The following is a 21,172-nucleotide window of genomic DNA, read 5'->3' on the forward strand; positions in this document are numbered from 1 at the left end:
GCCTTGTACCATAAGGGTGCTCCCAAGTTATGACATGTTCTCCATGAGCATCAGTAAGTGGCTATAAAATATTCCATCTTACAGATACACAATAAGTTGTTTAATTATCCCTCTACTGTTAGACACCAAGTTACTTTCCATTTTTCACAATGGTACTTATTGCTGCAATGAACATCTCCGTACACAAGGCTTTTCCCTCGGCTTGAATTGTTAGGCTAATTCTCAGAAGCCTAATAACTGGGTCAAACTGTATGAACCTCGTTTATGGCCCTTGATAAATTTGACCAGATAGCTTCCCAAAAGTATTGCTCCAATTGCCATGTATAAATCACCAAGCATCCTTGGTTATCATGAATATTTGTTAATTTGCATTTCTTGGAGGCTGAAAATTGTTTTTCCCTGTGTTTATTTATACTTTACTGTCTCCTAGCTGGAGATGCAGTGATGAATAAAACACAGCCTCTTCCTTAAGCCCCAGCTGTTGGGTAGGGAAAGAGACAGTAAACAGACAATAACAATTCAGGGTAGCCACTTCCAAGGGAGTGTCTTCCATGGGTTTCCCTGAAAGTAGAACCTGAGACAAGGACTGAAGGCAGATAGTGTATATGGGAATCAACTGCACAAACCAGAGTGAAGAAGGAGGGAGAGGCAGGCAGCCAGGCAGGCAGGCATGCAAATCCCATACAGAGTGCTCACTAAGGTTAACTGAGGCTTGATCCCACCAGGATCCTCTGAGGAAACGCACCCCAGAGCCCCCACAATGGTCCATGGCATCAGCCATGAGAGGAAGGCAGAGGATACTGTACAAGCCTAGAAAAGAAGCGTCGACCCAAACGAAAGAATCAGGGAAAGCTTGCTGAGCAGAAACAGGGCATGCAGCTTGCTCAGGACCCTCTGTTGGCGTCATGCATCAGCACCGTATTTCCTTCAGAGTGAAAGCCAAGGTCAGTGAGACCCTATGTTATTTGGAATCCCACTACCAAGGAAAAGTTCACTCTCTCATTTGCTTCAGGTCTCTATTCAGCATCACTTAACTCAGATCCCCTCCCACCCCCACTGGCTGCCCTGTCTAGAATACTGTACGCCTCTGTCCTACCAGCAAACCCGACACCTCTAGCCACTTTGTTTCACAGTACTGACTACAGTACATCCCACACACTATATATTCAAGTTTGTCTAAAAGGTGACTTGCCCACTGACATCAGAGTTATGGTACTCCCCCCACTGACTGCGTCAGACATGACTCACAGGGGATACCAGCATACACATCGATGTGGATAATGGTGCCAACTGCAATTATGCCCTGCAACTGTCCTTACAAGACTGTAAGCTTCATGGAGGTAAAGATTTCATCTATTTTCTTCAGTGCTATATCTCCAATATTTGGACACAGCCTGGCTGGCTGGCTGGACGGATGGACAAATGGATGGATGGATGGATGGATGGATGGATGGATGGATGAACAGACAGAGGGATGGATGGATGCATACATGAATGCATGGAAGAATGAACAGACAGGTGGATCTCTGAACTGATTCTTGACGGATGAATAGCTTAAGATGCAGAGCAAAGTTATCACAGCCATGAGACAAGAAACTATAAGCCATGAATCAAGGAAGACAAGTATGAACCAGCACATTCTGCTCCACAGCAGAAGGTCTCTTGCTTCAAGCTTAACCACTCCCAGGCTCTACAACCTGCCTCTTAGCCCTAAGATAGAAGCCCTGCACAATTTGCCATTCCCAGGGAGGATACTCCAGGACCAAGGGAAAGAAGAGGTGCGGGCTCTATATATCCAAAGCAGAGACAAGCTGGTTCACAGGTTTTCCTGGGTACCAAGAAGCAAGAAAATGTGAGTCATCAGCAGCTGTTGGTGCACAGCTTCCAGAACACGGCCTCCCTCAGGCAGCTGTCTGCCCTGTCACATTTAATAGAGGGTTTTTCAGGCTCAGCTTGAAAGGTGGTATTTAATGTACTGAGCACCAGAAGATCAGCCCCACCCTGCTCTTCCTAGAATCAGATGGTGCAGCCTGTGTTCAAATCCACCTCCTCCCCAACTACCAGCAGACAGCGTGTGTAGCTACTGCAAGGGGTCCTTTCTGGTGTTCTCAGGGGCAAGTATATTTCTAAAACAGCATGTCAATAATAAGGCAAGGCTAATGTGACTTTTTCCTTTTCTCCTTAAAATTAGCAGTGCCTTTGCCTTTTAACTGGCATTTTCAGAATCACGTTCTCTGGAACTCTAGCTCAGAGGTTTAAGTAGATACTACTCCCAAAGGGGATTCCCACGTGTAGGGAGTTTAGAAAATTCTGGATTAAGCAGAAAAGATTATCTATATAACAGGAATTCCCAGGTCCTTCATTTTATGGATATGTAATGTGAATATGCAAGAGGGGAATTGAATTTCCATCTTTTCCAAACACTGATCCTTTTTAGTATGGAAAATTTGACAAGGATACTTTGCCCAGACAACCCCTTTAGAATTGCACTTTATGAGAGTTATGCCCTGCAGACCTGTTGGCACGGAGTGGCTCTTATGGAATGATAGGTCTGATCTGACCTCATACAGAAATGGGGTGGCCTCCTATGTTCACATAACTAACAGGGGTGTAGGGTAGACCCAAGGTTCCCTAACTTCCTGCCTAGCATTGGCTCCATCAAACATCCTTCTATCACATCTTAAAACATTTCCACATTCTAGAGTCCATGAACACCCATGATCAGATGCAATTTAGAAAGAACCAGAGGTCTGTGACCCAAGGACCTAGCGTTCCAGGGCTCCCTTTCTTCATGCAGGAAATCTGTGTAAGATCTCACACCAAGAAGAGTGAATTTGATGGTCTATAATTTTTAAGAATTTAACAAAGTAAAAATCACACATTTAAAAGAAAATTAATGATACCCTGCTTCTCACAAGTAGCAGATATGAATAATGACAAGCTCTATATAACAACTACTGTTTAAACACTTGGAAGAAAATGAAATATCTAATCAAAAATTCAACAAAAGTCTAACAGCAGGTTATGCCAGAGACTGCCACTCATTCTGTGGTAATAGCGGTGATCTAAAGTGTATTATGCTCCGCATGGCTCATATCCTTGGATCAGTGATACATAAGAACAGAATGCCCAGACTCAGATACAAGTTCCAATCTCTACCCGCTTATTCTCTATGTGATTTAACCTCTTCTAGATTTAGTTTCTCCATCTGCAAATGGGGACAAATGTTCCTGCCTCATAAGGCTGTTGAGAGAAGTGCAAGGAGCATATATACATCAAGCGCTTAGCACAGGCCTGGCACATGTAAATACTCAGTGGAGTTATGCATTGTTCATTCTTTGCTATCTTCTATAGCAGGAACTGCACTCAATAAATATTTAAGGAAGGAATGTGTGTAGCTAAAAGAAATAGTGTATACCTTTAAGGATTTCTCAGGCCAGTGGGGGAGACTGGGAAGGGCTGAGGCAGAGAGAAGAGCAGAGATTGGGGGAGGAGCACAGAGCACCCCTACACACACACCTTCCAGATCTTTCCAGGGGGAGAAATGCTTATCTGAGCTGGAAAAATGAGTAGGAATTAGCCACATGGCAAAAGAAAAAAGGCACTACAGAAAGAGGCAGCTGGTGTGCTTGGGGATCTGTATGTGGTTTTATATGGCTGAATTATGACCTCAGAGTGGGGATCTGGAGAGGTATGCAGGTGCCAGCTCATGGGAACTCTAACACCATGTGTGGAAGGGAGTTCAGGCTTGTCACCATGATAATGAAAGGGCTTTCATCAGATAAGAATTCCAACATACAAAAGCTTCTGAGCCAAGACATCAAACACAATACTAGGCAGATGTATAAAACAGGAAACTGATAATATTTATATTTTCTTCAGAGCTGGTGTTTCTCAATAAGATAGAGAACCAGACAATTTTGCAAAATATAGCAAGGGCCTTAAAGCCGTTCATGACCTTTGATCTAAAAACTTATAGCTAGCAATCTGTCCTCAGGAAAAAAAAAATCCCCAAACAAGGCTACAGAATATGCACAAAGGTGTGATCCAGTATTAATTACAATCATATAACTACACCACTAATGAAGCATCATTCATCAACTAAAATATTTCTGAGAAATTTTTAAGGACAGATGGAAGTTCTGGAAAATAAAATATTAGGTGAAAAAGCAAAATACCAAACTCTCTATATGATAGTAATTTCGGGGGGGGGGGTGGATAGTACATCCTTCTGGTAGTAACTGACTCCTCCCAGCAGAGACTGTGGGGAGCCCCCATATCTCACTGCCCCTTGAACACCCCTTTGCCATAACACTGAGCACAGTCAAGATCATTGTTCACGTGTCCATCTCCTGCAGGGCTGGACATCCTTTTGTGGCCAGTAGTGCCTGGGGTAAGTCATCTCTAGATCCCAAGGAACCAGTCAGGGATGTTCAGTAAATGTGTACTGAAAGCAGCAGGAGAGGGAATGACATACAGGAGGCAAGGAGAAGGGAAGGAAAAAGAAAAGAATGTTTTAAAAAAAGGGAGGAAGGGAGAAGGAGAAGATAGGAGTAGGAAATAAAGATGGAGAGAAATGGACAAGAGGAAAGAATGGAAGGGAGGAAGCAGAGGTGGGGAGAGAGACAGGGAACAGGAGAAAAGAGCAGATGGACACATCAGAAATCTTTTTTCCTGCCTTTAAAAATTCTCTGAAAGCCTAAGCCTGCTGCCTGCAGAAGTGAAGCTGACTTAATGCAAAGCCAGCACAACATGGATGATGCTAAAAGCTCCTCAGGAGGGGCCCACCTAAACCTTGGTTCTGGACAATAATTACGCCCCTACCAAAGGTCCTGTGAGTCAGAGGAGAAGCCCAGGGAAGGCTTGTCTGCAAACCCACTATCATCTTCCATCCAGCCCCAACTGGGAGAGAGCTGGTGTTGGCAGGACGCCTTCAACCTCTTCACAAACACTAAGTACTATGTTGAGTGCTGCTTACAAAAATTAGCCCTTAAAGCTTCAGACATCCTTATCCATATAGCAGCAGAGTAAACAACAGTCAGCCTCTGCTCAGAGGGGAGGTCTGGGTCAGTGAAATTTTTGCATCATTGTCTATCCCTGAGTGAAGCATTAAGCCTCCCTGCATTCTGCATTCTCCCTCCTGGTTGGTGGGAATAATATCTGTCGTCTCCACCGTGAAGTCAGGAGGATGGAAAACCCATTAAGAACTAGGGGGATTTGGAAGAAAAGAGAGGTGCAGTTCTAATCAAATCAACACTTACCCAAAAATCACTAGTTTAGTAACCCTGACTATCTGGAAAACAGCGGAAAACCAAAGCTGTTATTACAGTGACAGGGAAAGACAGTGCCTATGTCATCAAGGAGGGGACATTTGAGCTGGGTTCTGTAATATGAGAAGTTCAAGAAGCCAAAGAAAGGGGAAGAAGTGGAGCATTCTAGCAAAATAAATAGTATAAACATACATGGTGATTTCAAAGTTCCAGGTTTTAGGCATCAAATAAGGAATGGAGAGTGGAAGTGTTGTGCTGTCCGCGGTCCTGAAACATCACAGAGCATTAGGACAGCAAGGTTTCTCCAAACCCCGGGATGCTAAAGATCCCTCTCCCTCATCGAGCTTTGTAGTTTTACTGCGCTTCTTTCCTGGCTCACTGTTATTCTGTAATCTTTACATTTTGTAATCTTTACATTCCTAGAGAACAAAAACAGAGGACCTATGTTTCACAATGTATGTAAATTGGTTACCTTAGTACTAAGGCTTAGTACCACCCTTTCTATACTTTAATTCCTCCACTCCAGGAAGTTGGAGGGTGGTCCCTCTCCTTTAATGCTTCACTAATGCACAATCCTTCACTAATATTCTAAATCAGAGTAACTAAATGACCAGTCACTCCTTGGGAAAATGAAGAATACCTTCCTCCAAAGGGTTAGCATGGAAATGAGTCTCAAAAAGATCAGGGAATCCTCATTTTGATGTGCTTGACCATGCATCGAACTGCACTCTCTTAAGACAAAAGAAATGTCAAGGTAAATTTTGAAAGTTACCAGTCCTTCAGACTCTACAAACCACTAATATTGAAGCTTATGTCTACAACTCAAACATTCAACAGGACAGGTAGGCATGCCTCATTCATGCATGTACAATTTATAACATGGCACCTGAGCTTAAATGATCCTCAAAATCCACTGGGACTTCCTGCTAAAATTCCAATCCATGTACTTTTGTCAAGATTTTCACTTAACCCCAATGTAGCTAGGGCCAAGAATTTATGTTACTAACAAACATTTCCAGATAATCTTGATGTAGACCCTATGTGGTGGGTTGTGCTATCTGTTTTACAATTCTTCCTGCTGCCCCACTCTTGCCATGCTCCAATGTAGGTGCAGTGCTCTCCTGCCCCACCAGCTGAGGGGACACCCGTATGACTTGCTTTGACCAACAGAATTAGAGTGAATGTGAGCACACCAGTCTGAGCACAAGCTTTAAGAAGCAGGTGGGACTCAACTCGATCTTGACAGTCCACCCTCCACCTTGAAAACTACGTGACCCAAGATGAAGCCTCCTTCATTCTGAGTCTCAGAAAGAGGTGACATGAGGAGAACACATGAAGAAGCCTGAAGACAAATCTAGCTGAGCTCTGCTAAGCCTCTGCCACCCACAGACCTATAAGCAATAAATAAGTATTTGGGGCTATAAGTCAGAATTACAAGGTTGTTTGTGATGTGGCATTAGTGTATCAAAGTGAACTGATAACACCATTAAGATTCTGTGTTGAGAGCCATCTGAGGGATTTCCTAGCTCAAATACTTCAGAATTCCATGACTCAGTTCCTACCTTTAATAACCAGAATCCCCTTCCTCCCAGGCTCCCCTTGTAGATCTCCCATTCGACCTCCCTGCAGCAGCAAGTACTGCCATACAGTGCAGCTGTACATCCTATTTATTCACAGAAAACCAGCACATTTGCCTTTGCTTTTGCCTCAGGGGACAGCCTGTCAACCTGCAGCCCTCTGCCACACTTTCCAGGAAGGCAGCCCTGGAAGTGGCAACAGGCCTGAGACCAATCTAATTAACACACATTTGTTCTCCCCTCGCATGGGCAGAGAGCACAGCAGCATCTTCCTCCTTCATGAATTAGAAATACCAGTAGTCCCCATGGATTACACAGCTTCTCTGGAAGCTCAGCCCCGTTTCCATGACAACTGCAGTTTTAACAGTAAGACCTCAGGTCCCACGATACCAGCAGACATTCAGGAAATAATCCCCTGTGGACAAAACATCTGGGTTTAAAATAACACAGCTGTATGATGACCCCAGGAGTGGACAGGGGCTTCGGGCTGCCCATAGTAGGATGACGCTAGCTACATCTGTTTCTATGTTGAAACCCATTTCCGTGCTGCCTTGTATCTGCTTTTTACCTCATACAAAGCAATCTGAACAGAAATCCTTTATCTTTAAGGAAATCACATTCCTAAGTGCATACTAAGTATTGTTTCTGTATTACATGGGTTTTCATTTTTAATTAAGTCACCTGAAGAAGTGGATAGGATTGGGGTGCCTGAGTGGCTCAGTTGGTTGAGTGTTTGACCCTTGATCATGGTTCAGGTCATGATCTCCGGGCCCTTTGCTGGATATGGAGCCAGCTTAAGATTGTCTCTCTCCCTCTCCTTCTGTGGCCCCCCACCACCCACCCACACTCTCTCTTTCTCAAAAAAAAAAAAGGTAAATAAAATAGAAATAAAAAAAGAAGTGGGTATGAATGCTACAAGCAAGGAAGCTCAGAGAAGTGAAGTAATCTCTCGAGGTTACACAGCCAGGAGTTGGTGCTGCCAGATTTGAACCTAGTTCTTCCCAGTACCTACAAAATGACAGCCGCATTGCTCCCAAGTGGTTATCCTGTGTTCTCTTCACTATACCTGGTTAACATGTCTGAGCCTTAGTTCCCACCTCTACAAAATGGGAACAAGCAAGAACCAACCACATATACCCATTTAGCTATTTATTAAGCACAAACCTGATGCCATATGCTCACCTGCCCTCCTGATAGGATTGGCCATTGTGGCCAGAAGGGAGTAAGGCAGATTAAAGGGCTCTAAAAGTTGTTAAGAGCTCTCTGGTGGGTAGATGTTAAATGCAGAGACCTACTTGTCTCCTGTAAGCCAGATGCTTTCACGCCCATTATCTCATTTGACAAAGAGGCAGAGTGGCCTGCTGGGTGCCAAGCAGACTGCCTGAGCTCTGACCTGGCCCACCCTTACAAAGCCTGTGCCCCAGGCAAGTTCTCCTCAGCCTGTGTCACTTTCCCACCAGTAATGCAGAGAGCTCTTTTGAAAGACAAATGAATTAACACGTGGACAAGCACTTAGACCTGTGCCTGTTTTTGGTTTTGGTTTTAAACCTTTGCAACATGGAGAGTTAGATCTCATGGAGATGTTCAGTTTTATCTTTGACTCTTCTCTAAATTCTCACTTCAGACCCAACCCTTTCCTTGATCTTGTTGTATCTGGCCCAGAAAATCCTTACATGCACCTGCTAATTCCACCTCCCACTGCACCTGTCCCAATTCAGCCCTCGCCACCTGTCTCCCTACTGCCTGTCTCGTTCCCTCCACATGACAGCCAGTGACCTTTCTGAAACACAAATGCAACCATGTCACGCCTCCCCTTTAAACCTTTCATCAGCCTGTCCTCATGCACAGGACAAAGGACACACTCCTGGGTAATTTCTTGTCTGACCCCTCCCATCCCCCAGCCTTGTGTTCCCACATTCTGCTACTCACCACACACTGGCTCCCTAATTGCAACTTCACACCCCCATACCTTCCTATGACCTTCCTGCCAAACCTGCTCTATACACTGATTTCCAACTCACCCTGTGAGCCCAGTGTCCTAACCTCAGGAACATGTGGTCACCCCTTGCAGTTCCCACAACATGAGGCACACACTGCATGGTTAGTATTGCTTCATGATGTTTCATCTTCCAGTTCATTTTTGTCTATTTCTCCCATGAGACTGTGAGATCCTTCACAGAGACTACAGCTTATTCCTACACTGCTTCTTGGCTGAGTGACCTGGGACAAGATACTTAACCTCTCTGCTTCCATCTCCTCATCTGTAAACAATTAATCAAAGTACCAACTCACAGGATTACTAAAGATAATGTGTAAAAGCCCTCTGTACATTTCATATGCTGAATGTATATCTATGTAGTCCAATATTTTATGCCAAATGTCCTATGTCCAAGCATTGAGGAAGCAGGAAAAAGTTTCCATTGCTTTCAATATCTTCTCAAAGATGTCTATTACCCTAAAAAGTTTTTAAGCCAGTTTGAAAAGTGCCCAATGATTAAAGTTCTATTTTGAATCTATGTTGTTCTGCATGCCCGGAAATAAAGGACAGCAAAAGAGAAAAGAAGAAAATGAAAGGAAGAACAAGAAACGAAAAATCCTAACATTACACCTGTAAGGTGTGCTCCATGACAAATAGAGCACTGGGGCCATTCTGGGAAAGAGAGGGTCTTGGGTAATGAGAAATGCCTGAGAAATCCCTTCTGAAGCCTCCAAGAATGTCCATGTGGAAGAAAAGGAGACCTTTGAAAACTCTGGGGACAAGTAGAGCAAGAGACAGACTGTCAGTCCACACACACAAGAGGTTTCCAACAACACGCAAGAAAAAAGCAAGCTGGGATCCCTGGGTGGCGCAGCGGTTTGGCGCCTGCCTTTGGCCCAGGGCACGATCCTGGAGACCCGGGATCGAGTCCCACATCGGGCTCCCTGCATGGAGCCTGCTTCTCCCTCTGCCTATGTCTCTGCCTCTCTCTCTCTGTGTGTGTGACTATCATAAATAAATAAATTAATTAATTAATTTAAAAAAAAAGAATAAAGCAAGCTGCTGAATAAAGTAGTGATCTCCCTGTCATTAGAGGTATGCAAGGAGAATTTGAATTCCTACAGTAGAGATGGGGGTGTCAGGGAGAAGCAACAGACGCTACTTCCTGCTTTCTTAACTATACAAACACTGAACATTTTACATAACTTAGAAGGTTCCTTTTGACTTTAAGGTTGTATAAATCAAATATTTGCTGAGATATTATTAGGACTTCAGCCCTAAGGGTTAGGGTATGGTACAAAATACAGGGCAGCATAATTTGGGAACAGGTACAAAATCTAAAACAGCTATCTATTTGTTCTATACGGTTCTGTATCAGACCCACTGAGGCATGGAACTGACCCCAAGTCATTATTCAGTCAAGGCCTAGGGGATATGTGTGCTATAATGCTCCAACTAATACAGATGGCCCTTATTGTAAAATCTTGCTTTTCAGTGGGAAATGCAATGAATCCCATTAAAGGATCAGCTCTGTTCTCTCCCTGCTGACAAAGTACCACTTGGGAGGCCCTTTGTTTTTTTGAGCTCCAAAAACTCTTCACGCCTCCCTCATCATCTTTTGGATGGTAACTACCTAAATACTAAATACACAGATAGGATATTTGTTAAGGAAAGTCAAATGCAGGAGTGGCTAAAACCTCACTCAGCAAAGCTACACCGTTTGCAACCTGGTTTCATTCATCTGCCCACGCAGTATGAAGCCTCTCCGTGAGTCACCAGTGTGCAAGTGCACTCCTGAGATGCCAAAGAGAATGAGATGCTGTTCCAGCCTTCCAGGGTTTAATCAAATAGACAAACCAAAGTCACTGACATGGGAGTGTTCACACTCCCCAGCCCCTGGGGGGAAGATCCTCCATGGAGAATGGGCACAGCTTATACAAGAGCAAAGGGCCAGAGAGGGTAAGCCTGGTCAGGGAGAATGTTCCAGGTGCCCAGCACAGGCCCAAGGAAGTGAGGAGCAGCAGCTTCATATGTCCACGGCCATCACTTTCTTCCTTTTACTTGCTTGCTTTAGTTTTGTAGACCAGTGTTTCTATGAAACACCCTGGATCCCACTCCTCCTAAAGCCACCAACACCAATTCAGAGTTGTCTTTTCTCAGAGCAAAGTTAGGATTTCATCATTGCATCTCTCCAGGGTAAGGGATCTCAACCTGTGTTCAGAACACATGTTCAAGCAGTATAAAAAACTGCACCGTTCTTAAAGTAATTAAAGACCTACACACAACACTAAGACAGCATTCATTCACATGCCATCCCTACTAGGGCGTGACTGCCTATCTCAGGAGGGCTTCAATGGCTCCCCTGCTTACACTTCAGCACCAGGGAACTGTCCACTGCCCTGACCGTGTCCTTTTATATGCTCAAGGGCAAAGTCCTCTTGATGCTTTCTTCCAAGGGCAGGAACCTCCTTTGATTCACAGACACACACAAATTAGACTCATTCAATACCTCCCTGCTTGTTGTGAGTGCCTAGGATTCCACTTGATACATGTTACTAGGACAATTTGTAGATTTGGTTGCAAAAAAATATAAACTTTAAATGCTGATCAAAATTTAGCAGCACATCTGCAGAGGATTTTTTTTAATACACCAGTCTGCTCACAGCACATGGGCTGAGAACCACTGATTGCTTGAATATCTCACATTTCATATCTTCTACTAGTGCTTCCTAATCTCTGTATCTGGCCCTTGGCTCTCAACCCCCACCCCTGTACCAATCTGGAGTTCCAACTGCCCACTGAGACAGCTCAGCTTGGTGCTCATTCCCAACTTAATTCAACCTATGAACCAGTGCAAGCCTTTTATTCCAAACTCACCTCATACACTTCCTGACCTCATCTTAGCCCTAACAGGTATTAGTAACGCTTACATGGCATAATTTTTTTTCATAACTTTCACACTTAATCTTCACATCTCCTTAAGAAAATTCATCATCAGGCTTCTTTCCATTGATTTAGGTCTGGATCCTGTGACTTGCTTTGGCCATGTGACTATAAGCCATAATTGAGCACAAGTTCTTAAAGGCATTTCAGGTTGCTACCAATCTCTTGTGCCTCCCTCTTCTACTCCTTCTGCCTGAGTCTCAAAGTGAAGAAATACAAAGAACAGACCCATTGTTCACCAGCACCGAGGGGTAAAGCTACAGCCAATCCAAAGCCCTCATATAGCGTGAACAAGAATTCAATGTGTTGAAAACCAGACTTGGTGGTTGTTTGCTACAGAACAAAGCTGACTAATATGTCTTCCCACAATAAGAATAATAGTAACTAACCTATAGAGGATATACCATGTGCAGGCACTAGTCTAAGCATCTTACACACAGTAAGTTATTTAATTCTCAATAAAAAAATCCTATGCAATATTATTAATCCCATTTTACAAAGGAAAATTGGTGCATAGACAGAATAAGACACAGCTAGTCAGTGGAACAGCTAGAACCCAAACCCAAATTATCTGGTTTCAGAATCCACACTCTTACATGCTGCCTTTATCATACCAGCCTCCTAGCTCACAAACTTCCAGTGGCTTCCTATTGCCCACCCAAAATAAACTCAGAGGGTCCTAAACTTGGAATTAATCACCTACTCCAACTCTATAAAGAAAAGGAATCCAGGGGTACCTGGGTGGCTTAGCTGGTTAGCATCTGAATCTAAAATTTTTCTTTTTTTTTTTTTTTTTTGAATCTCAGTTTCGGTTCAGGTCATGATTCTCAGGAGGGTCATGAGGTTGAGCCCCATGCTGGACTCCGTTCTCAAGGCAGTCTGCTCCTCCCCCTGCTTGTGCATGCTCTCTTTCTCTCTCTCTCTGTGCTCTCTCCCCCTCCCCTCAAATAAATACAATCTTTAAAAAAGAAAAGAATAGGAATCTGAAGCCCAGGGAAAGGAAGTGACTTGCCTAAGATCAAATATCCTACTGGCATTTCAGCCGGACTTAGAACCATATGCTATTTCCATCATGTTGGGTACATTCTACCCAGCTTCCAAAGTGTTACAGAATCCCCCCATACCTGCACCCCTTCCCATTTATTTCACGTTCCTCACCCCTTGATCCATCTGCTTCTAATTATATTCATATTCTGACCATATTCATCCCCCAGCCCAAGTCTTGTATAGGCTGTTCTACCTGCCTTGCAAGCTCTTCCCATGTTTCCACCAATCAAATCCTTCAACATCTAGCTCGTGCTGCCCCCCCTAAGTCCCAGGAAGCCACCTCCTAGAGCATCCACCAACACTGAGTCCCCTCCTCAAGCCCCTCTAACACCTGTGCTCTGTCATTCTTAATTGCTGTGTGTATACTTTGTCCCTTAGGCGGTAAGCTTGTTAAGGTCACGGATCATGAAATATGTATTTTTAGCTGCCGTCACACCTTGCACTCTTCCAAGAACAGAACAGAAACGTGGTGAACACGTGCCTGCTCACCTGCCATTCTGAGTTTTCGTATCCTCAAAGAGGGAGCCTGGTTTGGAGAAAGAAACGATCATCTGTCAGCCACTGCAATGTGCCAGGCACATTCACATATGTCCTGTCACGTGTGTTCCATATATTCAGTCTTGGCCAAGTTCACCACGAGAAAGAGACATGCAGGGCTAAGTTAGCATAGCTAGGTTTTAGAAGAAGTCCTAATAATTATCATGTTTACCCTCTCTGAAATGTTTTTTAAGAATTTAATTTAGGGGCACCTGGGTGGCTTAGCGGTTGAGCATCTGCCTTCAGCTCAGGGCCTGATCCCGGGGTCCTGGGATCGAGTCCTGCATCAGGCTCCCAATAGGGAGCCTGCTTCTCCCTTTGCCTGTGTCTCTGCCTCTCTCTGGTCTCTCATGAATAAATAAATAAAATCTTTTAAAAAATTTTTAAAAAGAATTTAAACAAAATAATTTTTCCCCTAGGAATATGGCCCACTTCCCCCTCTCTGGTCATAAACTTGACATAACTGCGGGTGTTTGCTTCTCTGCCCTGGATGACAGACGCTCTGAATCAGTAGCAGACATCCAGCTGCACACCTCTGGTGACCTGAAACACTGGCAGGTCTATTCCCAGCTCTTCCTCAATCCTCAGCTCTGGTATACCACATGATTTCACTATGTGCGTGACAAATTACTGTGGGCATCTCAAACCCTTTGTGTAAAAAACGGGGCGGGGGCTGGTAAATAAACTGAATGTCATCCTCAGGAAGAAGTGTAACAGGCCTCACATGTGTTTTGCATATTTGCACATTAGAGACTACGTGAGTCTGATATGAGTTTCACTTACGGATCTTTCTCCCCTGCTCAGCTTCATGGTTTGATGGAACACACGCTCGCACACAGATGCACACAGATTTCAATCAGATAGTAATTTTCATCACAGGCAGACCAGCCCTCCTACCCGCTCTGCTTGCATCTGGCTCTTCCTTCCTTCACAGGCCACTGCAAGAACTTTTACGTGCTACTGAAGTCTCTGTGAACCTTCACTTACTGTTTGGGGAACAGGCATGATATCACTAGCCTGTCTCCCTCATAGGACTGCTCTGAAAACCAAGTGAGAGATCACAGAGGTCATGTCGAATGCTGTAACAGCCTGCAAACCCACAAATGATCGGTACTTGTGAGGTCCTACTTTTAATAATAATATTGCTTCGCCATTGTGGTGGACACTCTGATCTCCTCCCACAACTGAGCAGACCTCCCCCTCCGGTGGCTCTGCTGGGAGCCTAGAGCTTCTGCAGGGCCAGGAAGCCATGTGCCTTTGTTTGCTCAGAGCCACGCCCAGGATGTTCTAACACTTTACCACTGCAGTGGGCTCCAGAAACAGCTTTAGCTAAGTTAATCCCTGGCTGTGCCATTAATTTTTTAAAAAGCCACACATGAAAGAGAGCTTTGTAAATATTTTAAACAATCCTTAGGGGCTGAAGCTAAGTGTTTCTGCTTTTTCGCTCCTCTCTGTCGGGTACTCTCTTATCTCACAAAAAGGCCGAGGTGGAAAATGGAAGGAAAGGTGCCCCATCACAGTCAACACGGGTGGGATATTTTCCTAACTCAGCCGTGCCCCACCTGGAATGTCCCTTCTCTTCTGCTCAAAAACCCTCTGCCCTATCTCCGGATGCTCTGGCTGATCTGGGACCTTATCCTGATTGTTCCGACAACGCTGAGGCTCACAGGGGCACAGAGTGACCCAACACTGAGCAGGTGGAGATGCGCTGAGAGTTGTATCTTGGTTCTTTTCAACCCCCAAAGTCTCTCCACAGGCCAAGCACACCATGGCTGCCAAAACCATCTAGGATTGCTCTCATTGCACAGAGCAGCCACATTTGGAAGCAGAGGTTGGGTTCCCATAATGCTGACTTGCCTTCAGTTTCTCCACCACCCCACACTCATTTGCCTCTGGGCTGCTCCACTCACACAGAACCTCCCCTCCTCCCCAACCTCCCTCCAGGACTGGGGTGGGTGTCCCTGCTCTACTTTCCACCAGCCTCCTATGTGTCCTCTTAGGACACCTCCCACACTTGGATGCAACTTCAGGCAGAAATGTTGATCTTTGTCAAACTCTGGGAAGGAACGCACAAACCCACTTCATTCCAACTTTCCCTAGCAGCCAGCACAGTGCCCAGCACAGAGCAGTGCTTATTATGACCTTACCAAATGAGCACAAACGAAGGGTGCAGCATTTGGAAAGCCACAGCACCCTTCCACGCATGTAATGGCACTCTGGTTCCTGTCACGACACGTACATTATCAGCAAAAGATCCCCTCAGAAGCTGAGGGTCCTATAAAGGAGCTTAATCCAAGTCCATCCTTTCTGTTTTGCTGTTTCTTTAAACCACAAATCTTTCTGGGTGGAGTGGGCTTATGTGGACCAAATGAAACACAAATGCTCAAGAGCCTCCTTCCCAGGAATTAAGTATACTTTTCAGCATCTCATCCCCACTTGTCCATGCTATTGAAGCTGCTACAACCACTCTATTTGGTCCTCTTCTACACACAGGTTGACTACTGGCTTCGCACAAAGACTAAAGCAGCAGAGTCAGCCACCAGTTCTACTGCCCTCATTACGCACCTAACACACACTAAGTGCTTTGCCAGAGTCCTCTTGGATGTTTGTTGGTCCTGGGAATCGGCCAGTGTTGGCCCACTGGGGATATCACAGTGCAGAGGCTAGGAGGTGGCAGAGGGAGGATGAGCACCCAGATCCGTTTGGTGCAAAAGCCTGGGCAGCCATCTCGGTTCCAGAGGGTCGCAGCAGGAGGGCAGAGTGGCTGCTATGTCTGTTGACACTGACAGCTGTTCAAGTCTACGACACCATTCTTACACACCTGCCTCAAACACCACTGGGCCAATTCGCCTTCTTGGAAACTGGGGTCCTGAGAGGGGGACACAGGTGCCATGGGCCACAGCCACAATGGGACCCAAGGCTCCAGACTCATCAGTCACTGCATCACCCCCACTCCCATCACTTGCCCTGGTTCCCCTGAGGAGGCAAGGTTAGAGAGTCACAAGGCAGGGACCTGCTCAAACAAAACCCACTTTCCTCCTGCACTGCCTTGCCTGGGGCAACCACACCTCTTCTGTTGATTCTTAGGCAACCAGAGTGTTCTTGGACTGGTCACTCATACCCTCACATCTCAGAAGGCAGGGATTACGGATGGGTTAGAGATAGTCTCTACCCTCAGGGGTCACACCTTGAGACAGGACCTCAGCAAAGGTCTGTTGGCAAGACCTGAAGCTGGGCCCAGGAGGGGTTTCCCAAGGGAAGACTCAGCCCACAGTTGGAGAGGAGGCACATGGGTGGGGGGTAGGGGAGCTCTGTCTCAACCTGCCTCTCACTTACGCCCCAGCCAGTGCTCCAGCCTCTGGGAGGTAGACAATGCTTCCTTCAAAGGATTTACTATGAAGACTCAAAAGAGGATTTACCATAGACTGGGCAGGCAACTGGGAAATGTCAGCTCCCTCCCCCACCCAGGGCTGCCTTCCCATGGGAAGGCATGGGGCTCCCTTCCCATGGGAAGGCATGGGGCTCCCTTCCCATGGGAAGGCATGGGGCTCCCTTGGGGCTCCCAAAGCCAGGATTCTGGATAAATAAGTATGCTGGGTCTCCTGTCCTCAAACCTCAGGTGTCATGCTGGAGAATTAGGGCACACCCAGAATCCCACCTCCCAGCACCTGCCCACTCCAGCACCGGCCACCAAAGGCCCAGAGGCTTCCCTAGCGCCTGTGAGCCACATCCTTCAGGGCTGGTTTGGCTCAACTCGGGTGCCAGGGAGGGAATGGGGTGGAGGCCAGGTCTCCCCATCTCTGCGCCCTCAGCCCTCAGCTCCCCACCGAGACAAAGCAGGGATCCTTTGTTTCCGGCCACACCCAGGGACGACGGACGGCTCAGCCCCCACCACCCTCCTACCCCCCAGCGTTAACCCTTCTGAGGCCACAGCTGCCAAGGCCACCCCAGTAGGTTTATTTTTAGCTGCGGTGAGAGTGGGAGGGGCGCTCCATGATGGCGCAGTCCCTCGGCCCAGACTTCCACTCCGTCCGTACGGGCGGGCGGGGAGCGGGAGGCGGAGGACCGTATTTTCGCTTCCTCCCGCAGGGGAGGAACTCGGCTGCGAGGTGCCGGGGCCGGCGGGGCACAGGCCAGGCGCAGGCCGCTCGGCACTCCCCGCCCATCCCCGCTCCCCGGCCCGAGGGAGGGGTCCGGCCCCCGCGCCCCTCCCTCTTTTGTTCAGCTCCGCATCCTCCCGGTCCACGCCATCCTGCTGCACTTCCCGTGGGCTGGGGGGGGGGGGGGCGGCGAGCCCGCGGGGAGAGGGGCCCGAGGCTCCGGCCCCGCCTAGCCATGCGGGGCTCCCCCCGTCGCCACCATTGTCCCCAGAGGCTGGGGGGAGGGGGCCGCAGAGCCGAGACCGGCCCCGCCCCACCCGCCGCCACGCAGGAAGCCTCGGGGGCCGCCCCCGCCGTCCCCCCGCGGATCCCGACCCCGGCGGCGACCACCCCCACCCCACAAAGAACGGCGGGGCGGGGGCGGGGCGGGGCGGGGGCCCGGCTCACCGTGATGTGCGGAATGCTCTTCTTGCCTTGGTAAGACATGGCCCCGCTGGCGCCCTCGGCCCGGCCGGCGGACCCGTGGGGCGGTGGTTCGCTCGGCCCGACTCTCCGCGGCCCCGCTCCCCGCGGGCGCGGTGGCAGAGGCCCGGGAGGACGCAGAGAGGGACGCAGGCTCGGCGCCCACGGCTGCCCGGCCCGCACGCCCGCCGCTCCGGCTGCAGCACCTCCCGGCTCGGTGCGGAGGGCGGGAGGAGGAGGGAGAGGCGAGGGCGGGAGGAGGGGGCTGCAGACAGCTCCTCCCGGCGGCGCGGAGCCGAGCCCGATTCGCCCCTCTCGGCTCGAACCAGGAAGCTCTTCCCTTCCGATCCCCGCACTCCGCCCCCGCCCCCCGAGCCGCCCAGCCCCGCCGACCCCCGCCCCGCGCGCACGCCCTGGGCTGCGCCCCGGCCGCGCTCTCGCGATTGGGAAGGTCTGGTTCTCAGGGTGCTTTGAAATGCGGGAGACGGCCTGGCGCGGCGCAGCAGGGCCCGCCGCAGCGCCACAGGTGCTCAGCACCGCATCTGCGGGCCTCCCCGCCACAGCTGCGCGGCGCGGGGCGCGGGGCGGGCGCGGGGCGCGGGGCGCGGGGCGGGCGCGGGGCGGGCCCCTCCGGCCGCTCTCGCCGCGGCCTCCGTTCGTCCGCTTGTCCGTCCGCTGTGCACACGCCCTGAACGCATCAAGCCTTTTCCATCTCCGAGGACTCCGAGCCTTTATTCAAGCTGTACCGCCTTCCTTAACATCTAACCCCAAACAAAAGGTTACCCATCTCCCCGACCCCTCGTCAGCGGCCTCTCCAGACAGCCTTTCCCGCCACCTCCCCACTGCCATCGTTGAACCAGCTTCCGCGAGGGCTCAGCAGTCTTACTGCCAGGCAGTTAGGGATGAGAGTGCAGGGATGGGAGAGACAAGGCCCTAACCTAATGAATGGCTGACCCGCTCTACCCCCTGCTGCAGGGTCTCATCACACAACAGCCTGGCTGGTGGGGTGGAGGACGGGGGGACCAAGTCACCCCCACAGTCTTCCCCACCAGTGATGGTTTGGAGGGCCAGACCACTGGCACTAAGGTCCCCACAGACCCCAGGACAGGCTGGGGGACAACAGAATAGGATGCCCCGCCTCCCAGTGTATAGTGGACCACAGCCCCAGCACCCCCACCCATATGTTGCTCTAGGGAGAGGGGTCAGGAGGCCAGGGCATAGCTTGATAAACTTCTAGACAGGAAAGGAGAAAGAGGGAATGGGGGAAGGGGGAGTCCTAGCAAGCCCCCCAATCCTGGAAGGCGCCCCAAATCTCCAGACAGAATAACATGTTAACCTTCTCTGCCATTCACTTTCTGCCTGCAAAATACAAACTCACAGTATCTTTTAAAAGATCCATCTTCTTTACTTTCAAGTTGCCACCCAGGGGGAGGGTGTCCTAGGGGTGGTGAGGAACCCCACTCTGCAAACTGAGGCCTGAAGTCCTTACCTCCACAGCCACCTAGAGGCCAGTCACCCTGACCAGGACGGGAGGCCAGAGATGCTTTGGGCTTGAAATAGGTTTGTAGGTTCGCAAAAGAGAAGCAATTTAGGATTCCAGGGGCCCTAGGGGCCATAATATCCTCCTTTATACTGGTGGGTATACTGGTTGGGGCTTACAGAAATAAAATGGTATCTCAGGTGCAAAGTATGTTAGCTACAATCAGAACAGTTCCTGGAAGCCAGGTTCCCTCCCGCACCCCTTATCTAGAGCTCATTCTCCTGCACTCGTTCATTCAACCTGGCCTCTGGGGGCTGAGCTGGGTCTTAAATCCTCGTTGATGACCGAATTTGCCAGTCTCGGGTCCCATGCCGCCCCCATTCCCTTCCTCAGCGTGGTTAAGTCCTGGGTTCCGCACCAGGACGTCCCCGGGGGTCAGTCTGGGCAGGAAAGCTCCAGAGCTGGGGACGAGACCACGTGCGTATCGGGGGAGGGGCACCGGCCCGCGATTGGCCACACAGATCGCTGCTCCCATGCAGACTTCCCGGGTACAAAGCGCCGCAGTCGCGGGGCCTCCGGCCTCAGCAAAGGCTGCGCCTGCGCCGCAGAAACTCCTCCTCCCTCACCGGGAGAGAGCTTTCTGGGCGGGGGGAGGACCCCCGCTCCCGCCCCCACCCCACCCCCCGCCCCGTGCCCTCTGCAAAGCTCTGGAGCCGCGAAGCCCGCCCCGGAACCCGAGCCCCGTGGCCGCTTGGTCCGCAGAAAGTAAAAGGCTTCCCCTTGGGAGACCGTGAGCCCCTCGTGTCCGCAGTCCCAAACCTCCAGGGCTTCCGGAGCCCTAGGCGCGCCGCAGGCGCCGCCTTTTGTCCAGTCCCCGGGAAGCCATGGAGAAAGGGAAGAGAGGGCCAGAAGGGGAGAGGGAAGAGTGGAAGAGGTGAAGCGACCACCGCCCCCAAGTGCCTAGGCGCGGCTGCGGAGCCGTCGCAGGCAGAGCCGGGGGCGATGCTGGCTCCGGGGCCGCTGGCCGTAGCTCCGGCAGGGACGCACTTCCAGACAGCTTCCCGACGTGCACAAAGCGCTCTCGCCTCCCTGATCCTCCACCACGCCTTGTGGGTGGCTGGGAGGAAAATGCCATCCCCATTTCACAGGTGGAGAAGCTGAGGTTCAAGAGGGCAAAGGGCCTCGGCTGGAAACAGGGGTTACCGGTACCGACCCGGGCATCTGGATCCGCAGCCCTGAAGTCTCCCGCTCGGGCTCAGAAGCCTGAACCCCAAACAGGGTCGACCACGAGGGAAGCAAGTGGTCAGGGAGAATAAGAAGGGGTAGGGACAAGGAGATGACTCCCGATAGCCCCCTCCCTTGACCTCCCCCCACCCCCACCGCCATCAGTGTAGACCTCCCCCTCTCAGGGCGCCGACTTCAGGACCACGGAGAGTTCCCGAGCTCCGGGGACGGAAGGCCGAGAGCCCGAGGATGGGAGCAGGAGATCCCGTACTGCGTCCAAGCAGCCGCAGGCCGGCCCAGCCCCCACTCCTCCAGGAAGCCCTCCCAGATTTCCGTCTGGATCGAGCTCTGCTTCCTCCCGCTCACTTTATGCCTCTCATAGTATTTAAGGGGAGAAGGGGCAATAAAAAATGATAGTAAAATCCAACAACGAACATTTATTGCTCTCTGAGTACCGGCATTAACTGATTTGATTCTCACCATGAATCTATCGCCCACCCTGGCCTGGGGTGGGGCCAGTGTGCTGAGTCGGGACCCCAGCATGTACTGAGGGG

General features: G+C 49.4%; 1 protein-coding gene and 1 long non-coding RNA gene across 7 annotated transcripts in view; one reads left to right on the forward strand and one right to left on the reverse strand.

The window, feature by feature from the left end:
* CRMP1 (collapsin response mediator protein 1) overlaps nucleotides 1–21,172 on the reverse strand; it is a 74,160-nt gene that overhangs the window by 50,240 nt on the left and 2,748 nt on the right. Inside the window, exon 1 of one of the 5 annotated variants that reach the window (XM_077878679.1) lies at nucleotides 17,900–18,111. The exons of 2 other annotated variants lie outside the window; for them this stretch is intronic. In XM_077878679.1, the coding sequence (XP_077734805.1) occupies nucleotides 17,900–17,938 (39 nt within the window). In that variant the 5' untranslated portion in view covers nucleotides 17,939–18,111. Of the gene's footprint in view, nucleotides 1–14,135; nucleotides 14,178–14,249; nucleotides 14,497–17,899; nucleotides 18,112–21,172 lie in introns of those variants that run through there. 2 more of the 5 variants (XM_077878683.1, XM_077878681.1) reach the window with 2 other exon arrangements.
* On the forward strand, nucleotides 17,642–21,048 carry LOC144301575 (uncharacterized). Of its 2 annotated transcripts, XR_013368344.1 has the most exons (3): nucleotides 17,642–17,929; nucleotides 20,543–20,716; nucleotides 20,804–21,048. It is a non-coding gene; the product is annotated as an uncharacterized LOC144301575 (long non-coding RNA). The 2 variants fall into 2 exon arrangements; XR_013368341.1 differs by having other exon boundaries at nucleotides 20,543–21,048.

Source organism: Canis aureus, chromosome 2 (assembly GCF_053574225.1).
Source record: "Canis aureus isolate CA01 chromosome 2, VMU_Caureus_v.1.0, whole genome shotgun sequence".
Taxonomy (NCBI): domain Eukaryota; kingdom Metazoa; phylum Chordata; class Mammalia; order Carnivora; family Canidae; genus Canis; species Canis aureus.